The following is a 14,416-nucleotide window of genomic DNA, read 5'->3' as shown; positions in this document are numbered from 1 at the left end:
GCAGTGGAGAAGGGCTGCAGGGTAGGAATAGATTGTTAGGCTGAGAGCTGGGAAAATAATTTTATAGAAGGAATGCAAGTCTGACAATAGAGGGTTTCCAGCAATGGGTAAGCTGTTTGCTATGCAACTCCATGCTTCAGCTGTGCGCTTATAGCTGAAGACAAAGAGAATCTAGGTCAGGGCTAAAGAAAGTGGGTGAGCCACTGATATGTGCAACCACAAGCACGTGTAGATATCCCCTTGGCAGAGATCTAACAAAGCTGAAAATGTATGATGTCTTTGCTACCAAGTGACCATGGCGCATGAGCTTCCCATGGTGTATTGTACGTGTGTGTGTGTGTGTGTGTGTGTGTGTGTGTGTGTGTGTGTGTGTGTGTACTGGGGAATATGATACTTCAGTCAAATTTACCTAGAAGAACTGTTAATAGGAACCAGTAAACATAAAATGAAAATGTTGCTTAAATTAAAACTCTGGTCTTTTATAGAAGGAAGATTGTTTTATTAACCAAAGTCATAAAAGCAAGGGCATGACTGGAAGCACCTATCAGGACTGGAAGCAGACATAGTAGGAGTAATAGTGGCGAGTTACCTCATGTATAGCAGCTGCCTTTATTTTAAGGCAAGTGTGCCTACCGGTACTCCAATAGCCCCAGAACTTAAACTATATAGTCTGACTAAATAATGTTGCAGGTGGGCCCCAGGTACAAAGCAGAGGTAGGGACTGGTGATGGAGGACACAAGTATTTGCCAAGGACAGGCTGAGGTCAGGACAGGCGGCACACAAGGAGAATGTTCCAGGGACAGGCTGATGTCAAGACTGGCGGCAGACAGTAGCAACAAAGGCTGTCTGAGAACTACACAGGCTGTCTGACACCCCACTCCTTGAGGAGGGGCCTCCTGGACCCTTGGGAATCAGCTTTTCAGGATGGGAATAGTGAAACTTTCTTATCAAGAATTTAGCATGAATAGAAGAAACTGCGACCCAGAAACTCACGGAGAATGTCATTCAAAAACTTCTGGAAGAAGGCAGGTGCATTACTTAAGCCAAAGGGCATAACTAGGTATTTGTAGTGTCCTGCTAGTGTATTGAAGGCCAACTTCCATTCATCACCGTCTCTAATTACTGTATATCATGTTGTGGGCCCCCTGCAAATCCAGTTTGGTGAAAATCCATGTCTAAAGAGTTCTGTAAAAAGGGCAGTGGATACCTGTTTGGAATAGTAATCTTGTTCAGAATCTTGTCCTTTTTTTCTGTGAAAAAAAACCTGCTCCAGCGGGGTGGGGATGAATGAAGCCATTTTCCATTGTTTCCTGTATGCACAACTTTATTGCTTGGGTCTATGGTTCGGACAAAGTAAAACTTCTACCACTAGAGGGAAGTGTATTTGGCTGACGGTTGATAGCCTGCTAACGGTGTGGAGGGACAACCAATGCAGCTTTTTCTGAGAGGACGTCACTGAACTCTGCATAACAAGGTGGCAGGTCAGAAAAAGACAGTTTGGCCAGAACAGTTCTGGAAGAATTTCGGGACCAGGACATGATGTTCCTTGAGGTTCAGTCCATGAATGCATCTGAAACCCGGGGTACCCCAAGATGGGGGAGGGAAGGCGGGAGATTTTATAAGATAAAGTTTAAGGATTCCTGATGAGAAGCTCCTATGATCAAGGTGATGGGTATAGTAAGAAGGGTAACCAGGCCTGGGTTCTTCTGGGTAACCAAAGTAATCTGGAGATATAGCGCAAGATCCCTTTTCAAGAAGATACTGGCAGAACATGAGTCTATAAAGATAGAGAGGTGATGGTATAAGGCCTCAAATGCAAGCTGAGCAGGAACATTAATTGGTTTATGGGACCTAGCAACAGAGTCTAGAGGGGTAGACCCAGATCCTTCCCCTAGACTTTGGTGTTTGCCGGGTTGTTAGGGCATTTAGAATTAAAGTGCCCTCAACTATCATGTTATAGGCAAAGGTCCAGTGTTCTTCCTCTAGTTTTATCCTCAAGAAAAACACAGGTAGCTCTGATTTGCATAGGTTCCTCCAGAGATGGCGCAAGGGGCTCCAGGACTTTATGAGGAGATAACAGCAGAAGACTAGGAAGCATGGATGCAGACCCCTCCAAGCGCCTTCTAATGGATAGGTGCATGGCTTCTCCCAACCTCTTAGGCTCAAGATAATGCACCAGGGATTATTTTATAGAATCCACAAAGCTAATCTAAACTAACTCCTCCTCAAAGCTAGGTCACTTCACCTGGAATCAGGTTCCCAGAGGGGTAATTCTGAGCAGTACTGTTCTGCTGTGCGTCTCCCTTGGTGGAGGGCTCTGAAGTTGGTCTCTGTTGTGTGGGTATAGTACGGATCATCACTCGGAGTCCATGGGCCAAAAATAAGGCATCAACAGAGTATAAAACCATATCATCAGACAGGCTGAAGGCCCAGGACTTTGAATCCCCTTGTAGCAGTGAAAAGATCATGCAAACCCACTGGACCATGGAGCAGAAGGAGAACGGCCTGAGCTGAAAATATAGCTTACAGCTATTTTCAATATTAGAAAATAAAGGTTGATCCCCTGGAAAACAGTTAGGCAGGTGAAACGTGGGGTTGTGGCGCAATCGCCAACCAGTAGTCGAACCAGTTTTTGGGCTTATGATAATATCAGGACTGGATGCTGAGGTAAGGAGTGGCAACAGGCAGAGAGTATTCCAGGGACAGGCTGAGGTCAGGAGTGGCGGCAGAGAAAGAGTATTCCAAGGACAAAATATTCAGAGACTGAATGCAGGCTCATACAGACAGAACTATCACAAACCCAGAGGCCTAGTGGTTAAGCAGTTCATGTGAAATGCGTTATGGAGCACCAAGTCATGCTGTAGCTTGTATGAATTTGATGTAAATAAAGAAACTCCGTGCTTGGAAGTCCCTCTGCAGTCTTTTTCTTTTGGAAAAAGCTGCAACTTAAGTGAAGCAAGTTAGGATCAAACACCAGTGCTGGAGTGGAGGTGAGCTGATATTCCTTGGCAGCAGTTTCTTTTGTTTACACAGTACCGTATATCGAAGGTGTTGCTTTACCTATAGTGATGGGCTGTTGAGATCACTAAATATTGCCAATTAACAGTTTTTTTTTTTCTCCTTCAGGCCAAAAGATAAACCCCAGACAAACCACTAAATACATAGATGAAATACATCGGGTCTTACCTGCCACAGTATATGTATTTTATGTCCATACAGCACAGTCCTGCTTAGGGGAGGGTACCTGATCATTCCCTGCTTCAGTTCCACTTTCACTTACAGGTCTTCTCCCCACTCCACCCTCTGACTGGACATTGAAAGGACAGGCATCAGATGATGAGTTAATTTCTCTGCATTCTGCTCTCTCCTCCTATTGATATGCTCCTTCCACTGCAGAACACCTGATTGATGCTTTGTGCTGCTTCTCCCTCCCTCTCTCTTGGCACTGTTGTATGCCCAAACATTTTCCCCCAGTTTTGGAGAGTGCAGGAATTGGTTAATACCCTTGTCTGGTCAATTTTATGCTGTCCACATCCCATCAGGGAGGTTTACTTTAACTTCCTGCCCAGAAACCCAACAGGAAGGGACAGAAAATCTCTTAAAAGTGAAGAGAAAATTCCTCTTAGACAGTTTCCAGTGACCACTCTAACATCACTTTTTGTGCTGGAGATAATGGTCACCAGAACAAATTCAGAGGGTTCTAGTAGGAACATAGACTTCAATAAAAATCTGGCAGGGTTTGAATACCATCTATCCAATATTAAAATGTTTTGCCTTTACATACATGTTGCTGTACTTCAAGGTTTCAATAATGCCCCACATTTTCCTTCTTTCTTGGAGGCTAAATAGCTCCATTCTTTCCTGATATGTTTTGTTTTTTAATCCCTCTGTGCACATGCTGTATGCAGCTTCTGTCGCAACTGCAGGGCGCAGATGCCATCCGCAATTAAATCAGCTCTCGGCGCCCATCGATTGCGACATGCAATGAAAATTATTAGTGCCCCCCCAGATCTGACTGTGGTATCTTATGTGCCCCCCCTATATATTGTTCCTAGAGTCGCCACTGCCTCTGAGGTTGCACAATTTTTGTTGCCAGTGTCTGAACTCGCTCTGTGCTCTACATATCTTTTTGTAAGTGAGGTCTCCAGAACTGAGCACTGTATTCTAAATGGGGTCTAACTAAAGCTCTGTATAGTGGAATCTCTAGGGACCTCCTTCCCCCTGCTGGTGATCCCTCTAGCGATGGATCCCTAAATTATATGTTTCTCCACTACCTGGCCATTCTGTTTGCTTATTTGTACTAATCTAAAATAAGCACTCTGTCGTTTTGGCTAACACTGCAATTCCTACAAAATGCCAGCTTTGGAAACTGGCCAGTTCAAATAACTTTTTTCCCAGTCGAAGATATGTTATTTAAAATATTGCTCTATGTATTTCTCTGAAAGCTGGAAGACTTTGGTCACATTTCTAGCTGTGGAAAACTAACGGACAAAAATGAGATGATTTTTTTCCTGGGAGAGATCTGGTCACCATAATCTTTGGGGATTTAGATGGTATAACTAAAAACAAAATGTATTTGGTTCCAAGCTGCTTCTCGCCACCTGGGCAATCCTAAGTTGAAGAGGTTGGTGGGAGGCAAAGAGAAGCACCTACGGCAACATGACCATGAAAGCGCCCAATCTCATCTGATCTCAGAGGCCTGGTTAGTACTTGTATGTGGGAGCACCTGGGAATACCAGGTCCTGTTGGCTTTTTTGTATTAGTTTCCTAGCTGCTTCTCGGCAAAAAAAAAACTCAGGTGTTGAATTATTTTCATCATTTTATCCAGCACTGTAAGCCAAGGAGTCTTGTCCTTTTGCTACAATTTACATCATGTCACAACCACATGTAATGCCATGGCATGCACAACTGCAGGGGCAAGAAGCCCCTTTGTAATATCAGATGAACCTTTACTGTGATTTTTATTTTTTATTATTAAGACTTAGTAAATCCTATATTTTTGGGACCAATGCATCCTGTTTGACCTGACATACCATTTACATGCTTTCTCTTTTCAGGGCTGCCTCAACCACCTTCAAATGTGAATGTGACTAAAGTGACCAGCACCACTGCAGCTATCGCATGGGAGCCGGGGTTTGACAACTATTCTACGATCCTGTACTGCACAGTGCAGGTATGTGTTAAAAGGATAACATTAGTATTCATAGCTAGTGTAATTGTGTGGAAAGCTATATTACAGTATATTGAGTGGATTTTCTTAACTCTTTTAATCAGCCTCATGGTGTTTTACCATCAAATAAAAAATCTACAAACAGATGGCCACATCACATTAAGAAAATGTCTTATGTGTGGAAGCTCCTGTCTTGGCTTCATAGATTGGACAAGCAACTTCCATGATGCCATAGGAGCTTTCTCTATGTAATCTGAGCTTCCAGACAATGTAATGTAGTGAAATTTGCGGTTGCAAAAAGACTGGAGACTAAGTGCTCTGCGACTGCTTGGAGTGCAAAAGATTATTTTACCCACTCACAAGAATACATGTGACATTACACTCATGTGAAAAGTTAGGTTTAATGTCAGTTGACTTTAATTACTGGATATGTGGTTTAGACATTCACACTGAGTGAGAATCGCGCGTTTTTCCGAGCAGGACTGAACTACATTGCGCGATATTGAACGATAGTGCACATTTTGTCGCGCTACGTAGCGCAACTTTTGGGAGGGACTTTGCCGCTGCTACATTGGGCTGTAACCAATCAACAGCGGTCTTGATGTGACATCATTCTTTCCTTCCATATTGCTGGGCAAAAGAGACCCTTCTGTAGCGCGATATCGAGCGACAAGGTCGTGCAATATCGCCGGTAATGCGCGACACCATTGAGTCTATTGGGGCCAAATCGCGTGACATCCGCCGAAAAATAGGTCATGTTCGAGCTACAAACTTGAGCGATGAGCTACAGGCGACATTGAGCTGTGACATGTGAACAGCTCCATTTGAAATGCATTGGACAAGCAACATTGAGCGACATTGCACGGAAATATGCACAATTTTGGACCGGAAATGTCGCGACAAACCGCTCAGTGTGAAAATCAGCTGATTAAATTACCAAAAGCAGAAATGTAATAGGTTCCAGAACACCAAGGTTACAAAAAGCGAAGTGAAAAAAAAGTAAAGAAAAGGTTTAATATTGAACAAAGCCCTGAAGTCTAGGACCATTAAAAGTAAAATAGAGTTTAGGCTAGGACATGTTCCTGAGGTACACCCACCAAGAGAGGAGGTGAAGAAGAGCTTACACTACAGAAGAGTCATGAGATTGTCACTAAGAAAGGAAGGGAAGAAGAGGTTATGCTAAAACCGAACCCTGGTGTACACCTAGAAAAGAACCATGACAGAGGACGTAAATAGGAGGTTAAGGTAGAACAGAACCCTGCGGTACACCAACTAAGAGAAGCTGTGAAGAAGAACTTGCTTACAGCCAGAGCCCTGAGGTTCATTTGAGGTTCATTAATTAAGTGAGGAAGTAAACAAGATGTTTTGCTAGAACAAAACCTTGAAGTGAAGAAGAGCTTAAGCTAAAGCAGAACTTCGAGGTACACCAACTGGAAGAAGTGAAGAATAAGATAAGCTAGAACAGAACCCTGTGGTACACCACCTAAGAGAAGCGGTGAAGAAGCCCAGAGGTTAATTTGAAGTTAATTAATTGAGGAAGTAAACAAGATGTTATGCTAGAACAGAACCTTGAAATGAAAAAGAGCTTAAAAGAGAACTATGGGGTAAGTGTTTTTCCCCATGGGTCTCTTAAGGGTCACGGGAGGACGTATACTAGCGTCCTCCCGTGACCTATAGCTCGCGTTATACTGAGACGCCGCAGCCGGAATGGATCCCGACAATTCTGTCTGGATCCACCCAGCTGCGTGAGTGACAGCTGGCTCTGCCTATCTAGAGGCAGAGCCAGCTGTACCCGCGCCCTCCCCCGTCCGTGGTTGTTGAAAAGTATTGGCAATAAATAACAGCCCTTGGGTTTGGGAATCAAAAAATCATTGGAGATGTTAGTACTGTTTATCTAGAATACAAAGAGAATACAGTAAATAAAAGTGCATGTCCAACCCAATTGTTTTTTTAGTTTTGGATAAAGTGAGGCTGGGTTAGAACCGCTGTCAGATTTTACTGGTATCTGGGACTCCATTAGAGAGAGATTTTTTATCGCATCCTATTCTGCGGACAATACCAGACAGGAAGTATACAGTGGGTAAGCAGTGGTGTCTACCATATTTCTCTTAAAGTTTACTTTAAAAGATTTTAGCTAGATGTGCAGCCAAAGCTGAAAAGGAAAGGCTAACAAGAAGAAAAGGATCTGGATCTTAGGAATGTATTACAGGAAAAAGGAAAGTTGAGCAAATATTTCACAGTGAGTAGTAGTTTCAACACAGGCAGGGCCAAGAGGTGGGTTTTAGAGGGTTAAAGTTTGTGTTTACTGAGGATGCGATATCCTGGCAGAAAGTTCATTTTAAAGCCCAACTGAACTTCAGTTTAAATCAGCTAAATACATTCCAGGTAATTCAAAACAAAAGGTGTAGTTTGCTTTGTTTAGAAAGCAGGAACGTCCTGTTTGGAAAAGCCTGCCCTTCCAGCATGCTGCAGAGGAAAGATCCTTGCGCTCTGTGTGGAAGCAGTGGTGTCTCTACAGAGGTCTGACATGCCCTCTGATAAGTTAGAACCAGAGTTGTCCAATTAATGGGGAGCAAGAGCTTGGAAAGCTGAAGGACTTTTTCTGCAAGGGGGTTATTAGACCTCTGCAAAGAGACCAATGCTTGCACACAGAGAGCAAGGATTTTTCTTCTGCAGCATGCTGGAAGGGGCAGGCTTTTGCAATTGTCCTTCTCTGCAGCAGCAGGGTAAAGGATAGGCTTTTCTACTCAGGCTGTGGCTTCTATCTGAAGTTGTAACTTTAATAACAGGGTGTGTTGTGATTGCAACTACAGGACTGTGTAGTAAGAGGAAGGGGAGAGTTGCTATTAAAGATGCTACCTGTTATAACTTTGTAGCAAGATCTACTAAGAGCAAAGTGGCATATCACCTGAGCAATGCCCAAGAAGGAGTGGTGCCGTTGTATCCCTTAGGCCCCATTCACACACGAATCGGCCTGCACGTACAGCTCCGTGCTGCGTGCGGGGCCGTACCAAGCAGCTGCCGGGAAGGACAGGTGCTGCGTGTGATTAGTACGCAGCCCCCGTCCTTCTCTATGGGGCTACGCGGCCGTACTCCACCCTACGCTCACCTCAACTGCAGGTCCGTAGGGGTGCGGGTTTTCTGGCCGGGACGCATACAGGATCCATTCCGGCGGCGTATGAATACGCTCACCCGCACCCCTACGGACGTGCAGTAGGGGTGCTTACTAATCACACGGAGCACCTGTCCTTCCCGGCAGCTGCTTGGTACGGCCCCGCAGCAGTACGGAGCTGTACGTGCAGGCCGATTGTGTGTAAATGGGGCCTAAATTGTGCATAACACGTGCCATACATACTGCATTGTTAAACAGACGGAAGGATGAAAGAATCAAAATCAGGCCCACTCGGGGGGAAAATTTCCAGCAGGTGGAAATTTCCCTGCATAATAACACGTTGTTCCGACCGCTCGAGGTGCTCATTATTGCCACTTAGGAAATAGCAAATTAACTGATAATTGCAAGTGGTGCTTAAAATTGTGAGCAGCACTTATAATGATAAGCTTATGGCAACCCTTCCAGCAAGGAGTTAATGACCATTTTTTAACAAACTAGCGGATGAAGTAATCTAAGCTGGTGGGTTTATGTACAAATTAGAAAAGGGAGTTGTAAGTCTTTTCAGTTTTTTTATTTATTTAAAAATCTTATTTCGATGCATAATTTGTAAATATTAATGCACATGATGGCAGCCATACATGCTTATACGTAGGCTCTTCTCCGGCTATGAGGTGCTGCACCATGGTTGTGCTTCTGGTTGGGTGCATTGTACTCCTTGTGTGGCTGATATCTTAATGCAACAGTTGTTCAACAGAATGGCTGAGTCAAATGTCCCTCTAGTGGCTAGTTTGCAAATGTCCTGTATTTAATGCAATAACACTAATGTAAAATTCTTATTGCAAATTACTTGCAGGTAAACAATGCAATCATTCCTGGAAATACTGGGGGGAGGGGGGGGGGATCAAAACTGGAGAAGCTGTGCATGGCAACCAATCAGCTTCTCTATTCGGATGGTTCAGTTAAGATTTGAAATTGAAAGAGAGAAGCTGAATGGTTGCCATGCACAGCTGCTCCAGATTTTGTCTGCTCCAGTTTTGGTAAATTACCTTACTGTATGTACTTGATACAAATATGCTAAACTTTCAGTTTGAAAAGTAGCATATTTTGCAGTTGTAAGATATTAAATTGCGAATGTCCAGACCAGAGGTCAGGTTTTCTTTTCTACAGTTTCTGGTCGCATGTCTGACTCCAGAGATCTTAATGTTCTGGTGTCCACTGTGCGCAACATTGTCCAGAAATGTACAGCCCATGGCACTGTAGCGAATCTCCTTGGAGGTCGATGAAAGAGAACAATTGATGAAAGATTGCAGCTTAGGATTGTTGGAATGGTGAATAAAGACCATCCATCAACTTCCAGACAAATTCAAGCTGACCTTCAGGCACAGGGTACAACTGTGTCAGCTCGCACTATACGTCACCATCTGAATGAAAAGAGATGCTATGGTAGGAGACCCAGGAGGACCCCACTGCTGACACAGAAACATAAAAAAAGCCAGATTGGAGTTTGCCAAAACGTACCTGAGGAAGCCAAAATGCTTTTGGGTGAATGTGCAGTGGACAGATGAAACAAAATGGCAGCTTTTTGGTAAAGCCCATCACTCTACTGTTTTCAGAAAAAGAAATGAGGCCTTTAAATAAAACAATACAGTCCCTGCAGTCAAACATGGAGGAGGTTCACTGATGTTTTGGGGTTGCTTTGCTGCTTCAGGCACTTGATGTCTTCACTGTGTGCATGGCATTATGAAATCTGAAGACTACCAAAGAATTCTGGGGTGCAATGTAGGGCCCAGTGTCAGAAAGTTGGACCTCTGTCAGAGGTCATGGGTCTTACAGCAGGACAGTGACCCAAATCACACATCAAAAAGCACCCAGAAATGGTTTCAGACAAAGCGCTGGAGAGTACTGGACTGGCCAGCAATGAGTCCAGATATGAATCCCATAGAGCACCTGTGGAGAGATCTCAAAAAAGCAGTTGGGAAAAGGAACCCTTCCAAATCTGAGAGACCTGGAGCAGTTAGGGAAAGAAGAGTGGTCCAAAATTCCTGTAGAGAGGTGTAAGAAACTCATTGATGGTTACAGGAAGCCATTGATTTCAGTTATTTTATTTTTTTCCCAAAGGCTGTGCTACCAAATATTAATTGAGGGTGCCAATAATTTTGTCCAGTCCATTTTTGGAGTTTTGCGTGGAATGTGTCAGATTTGGCTTTTTTTTTCTCCACTTTTTTGTGTCATACCAATAAAAACATAAATAAACATTAGAATCATTTGTAATTGCAACAATTTAATGCGCAAAGTGGTTCATTATCTGACAAATGCAAGGGTGCCAATATTTTTGGCCATGACTGTATACACACACATATATATATATATACACACATACACACACACACACACACTCACAAAGGTTGAACTCGATGGACCCGTGTCTTTATTCAACCTCAAATACTATGTAACTATCTAAATTTGAGATTTTTTTTTGTTTTTGTTTTCTTGTAAAATATGAATGGGTAAGAAAAAAAAAACATTTTATTGTATATAGAATCTTTGCATCCAGAATCATCAGTGCCATTTATATCTATTTTGCATTCTGTACTATGTGAATTTTGAATTTACTCTCATTTTGTTGCTGTGTGATACTGTTAGTCATAATGTCGAAGTATTAATTGCCCGGCTGTATAAAGTGGATGTTTCTCTGGAGCCCCGTGAAGTCTACAGGTTACTATAGTAACCTGCGGGGTGCCATAGAGAGAAACAGATAAATCCGTCTGTAATGTACATATCTAACATAATACTTGTACGTGTGGATAATGTACACTTTTCATGCAAATGTTGGCTTTGGACATTTTAACCCCGTTCTTTTCAAATGGCGACGGAGCGTTTTCTTAGCAGTGTATAAAGAAGTAAATCAGGTTAATGGTTGTGTTTTTCTCAACAGCGTGTGGCTTGGTGAATCTGCTGACTCAGAGTTTTATGCCTCTGACTCATACAGTTATCTTCAAGATAAAAATACTTTTTACTTCCAATCTGCAGCAGCAGAAGCACAAGCTCCTCATGGTGCCTGTGGATATTAGATGGCAGGCTCCCAATCTGGCCATTTTCAGGTATATAAAGTGACAATCTGTTTTTGGATAGCCTTGTAGGTCCACCCATACGTTCTCATAGGAAACAGGGATCAGTGAAAAGAGAATTACTGGCAAAGATATGGACATTAGAGTATTTTATATATTCTTAACGAATGGTAAATTAAGCCCTCATTGACCCTTTTAGCTAGAGGCTCCATAAAGCAATTCATTCTCAAAATGTACATATTTACATATTTTTATATATTCTACATATTCATTTTACATGTTCCTGATGTACAGTAAATGAAGCCCTCATTGACATTTGTAGCTACAGGCACCATAGAGCAATTCAGTCTCAAAATGTACAGCACTGACATAATTCAGCTGCTCAGCTCACCATGTTCCCTCCCCCCTCCCAACAGTGACTCGGCAGCCTTCTAATCTCTAATGTAAACTGGGTTGGGAGCAGGGTGAACTGAGTTGCTCCATGTATATAGATATCATGTGATCAAATGTTTGCTGTTATGGTAATGTTGATCAACACTGTAGGGGAACTGGAGAAGCATATTTTTTAATGGTTTTTGCTACTCATTTTAACAAGAATTTTAAAGTGTATGTAAACCCAAAAATCAAAAAATTTGTTGCAGCAGGTATTTGTGAATGTAGTTACTTAAAGCTAAAACTGTAGGTATATATAAAGCACACAAATCAAATTTTTCAATGCAAGTCGTGCAGGCACCTTAATTTGACCTGGTTAGCCTCTTGTAGTCCCTGTACAGCAGGGCAGGAGAGAAAGAAGCACTACAGGGAACCAATAACTCCATTTGGTGATGAGAAGCATGCTCAAAGGAAGAGAGCAAAGTGACTAGTCAGTAGTTTATAATTGTTCTGCTTCACTGTCCAGTCAAAGGCAGGCGACCAAAGGCAGGACCATGAGATCCTGGGCTCAGAGAAAGTGGGTTGAGTGAGGTTGGCCTGGATGACTAAGGACATCTAGTGGCAGAAAAGAAGTACAATGAGGGTGGGGCATCTCCAGATTGAAGGTAATCATGGCAGCAAAGTATTTTGTCTTTTCATGGGCTATTCATTGATTTTGGGCAGCACAGTAGTGGCTTAGTGGTTAGCACTTCTGCCTCACCCTTGGGGTTCTTAGTTCAAATCCTGGTCAGGATACTCTCTTTATGGAACTTGCATGTTCTCCCTGTGCTTGTGTGGGTTTCCTCTAGGTACTCCAGGTTCCACCCACACTTTAAATACATGCTGGTAGGTTTACTCCTGTCTTAATTGGCCCTGTATGTGCGTGCTTGTATATATGCATTTGGAATAGGGACCTTAGATTGTAAGCAGGGCAGGGACTGATGTGCATGTACAATATGTAAGAGCTGCATAAAAATGCCTGTTAATAATAGACAAGTTGTATTTTATTGGGTGGAATTCAGCTTTTTCTTTGTGCTTAGTACTCTCCCCTTACTCCTTACCTGGAGATCCTTCCAGTTACAACATTGTCTAATGGGCTTCTTGGAACAGGTTGATAGTGCAAACCCACTGCCTTGTAATGGAGTATTGGTGTTGTCACCCTTGCCCAGTAGGTACAGAAACTGTACAATGGTGGTCATGATGTGACCACTAAAAAAAAACTCCCCAAAAAGGTTTTTAAATGTAATTTATTACGAGAGAAATAAACACAATGCTAGATTAACATCTACCTTAATATAAAATTGTCACATTTGAGTATAGGTCCAGCTCATCAATGCTGTTTACAGTCAACACAAAAATACTAAACCTAACACATTGTAATGTATGCATGGCTGTAGGAAGAAATAAGATGCATTGCCCCCGAGGGCCCCATTTGTTATAGCTATTTGCAGCTTCTGTCTGACTCCCACTGGCTTTGCTTCATCCGACCTCCTTACTGAGAAAAGATGTATTGACTAAATTCCATACATTTGTGACTAACAGGATCTATGTTTTACAGAAAAAGTTGCTGTCTTTTTGTAACTGCCTTGGGGTTATTAATGCAGATTTTAATGAAAATAGGACCCAATTGAGTTCTTCTTTAAACGTGCCAAGGATTTTACTATATAGTATTAGGAGATAAGCGCCATTGAGTGGATTAGCACAGCACATTTAAGGGGCTCTTTTCACTGCATGTAGTTCATCTTCTATTTACCGTACATATTCAAGAGGACCAAACGTTGGGCTGGTTCTGAAACCACATGAGGATGATTTAGCATCATTTCTAGCATCATTTAATAATGCCCTCTCTCTCCCAGACGTTTAGATCTATTGCACAGTTCTCAGAGTTTCTGCCTCCTGAGATACCAGTTTCCCCTCAAGCAGATTAGTTCGTATTTTCCACTAATTATGTTGGAATAGACCACTTGTATGTAGTTCAGTAGTTCCCCCATATGTAGCATCCTGTTCTAAGCGTAAACCATCTCCTAGAATAGCACACAAAATCTAGAGTCATTCTATGACGTTGTTGTGACCAATATCATGTTTAAGGGATAGGATCTGGATAAACAGGGGCACTTACAACATTAGACTTTGCTTAAAAAAATGGCTACAGGTTAGAAAATAGATATTTAGAGTTTTTCATTTTCTATGGATTTATCTGTTAAAACTCTTAAAGCAGATCATGATGTAGATAGTTTTGTTCTTCCTTATTCTAATTTTGTGTTATTTAAAAAAAAAAAAAATATGTACAGCAAACAACACTCCCATTCCAGAACCGGCGTGCACTACGATTGCATCCCAGATGAACACTAACAAGCATGCCGTCGCTCATAAGAACCCAATCTAGAAATAGCCGGACTCCAAAGGTCTTCCCCCCAAAATAAAAATCTTTATTAATGGAGCAAATACATACGGTTTATTCCTCCCCATGTGTGCTCAACCTGTAGCGCATTTAACCCATTCCGGCTTACTCATAGAGGAGCTTTATGAGTAAGCCGGAATGGTGAAACATGTTAGAGGGTTGAGCACACATGGGGAGGAACAAGCCGTATGTATTTGCGCCATAGATAAAGATTTTTATGTTGTATTTTATTGGGTGGAATTCAGCTTTTTCT

The 14,416-nt window shown here is 42.4% G+C and overlaps 1 protein-coding gene across 1 annotated transcript in view; it reads left to right on the top strand.

Annotated features, from left to right (window-relative positions):
- TYRO3 (TYRO3 protein tyrosine kinase) overlaps positions 1-14,416 on the top strand; it is a 157,215-nt gene that overhangs the window by 63,412 nt on the left and 79,387 nt on the right. Inside the window, exon 6 of the mRNA XM_018560067.1 lies at positions 5,059-5,174. Coding sequence (XP_018415569.1) covers positions 5,059-5,174 — 116 coding nt within the window. The remainder of the gene's footprint in view (positions 1-5,058; positions 5,175-14,416) is intronic.

The sequence above is a fragment of the Nanorana parkeri genome, unplaced genomic scaffold (assembly GCF_000935625.1).
Source record: "Nanorana parkeri isolate BGI_ZX_2015 unplaced genomic scaffold, ASM93562v1 scaffold430, whole genome shotgun sequence".
NCBI lineage: Eukaryota > Metazoa > Chordata > Amphibia > Anura > Dicroglossidae > Nanorana > Nanorana parkeri.
This window is presented reverse-complemented; position numbering and strand designations above follow the sequence as displayed.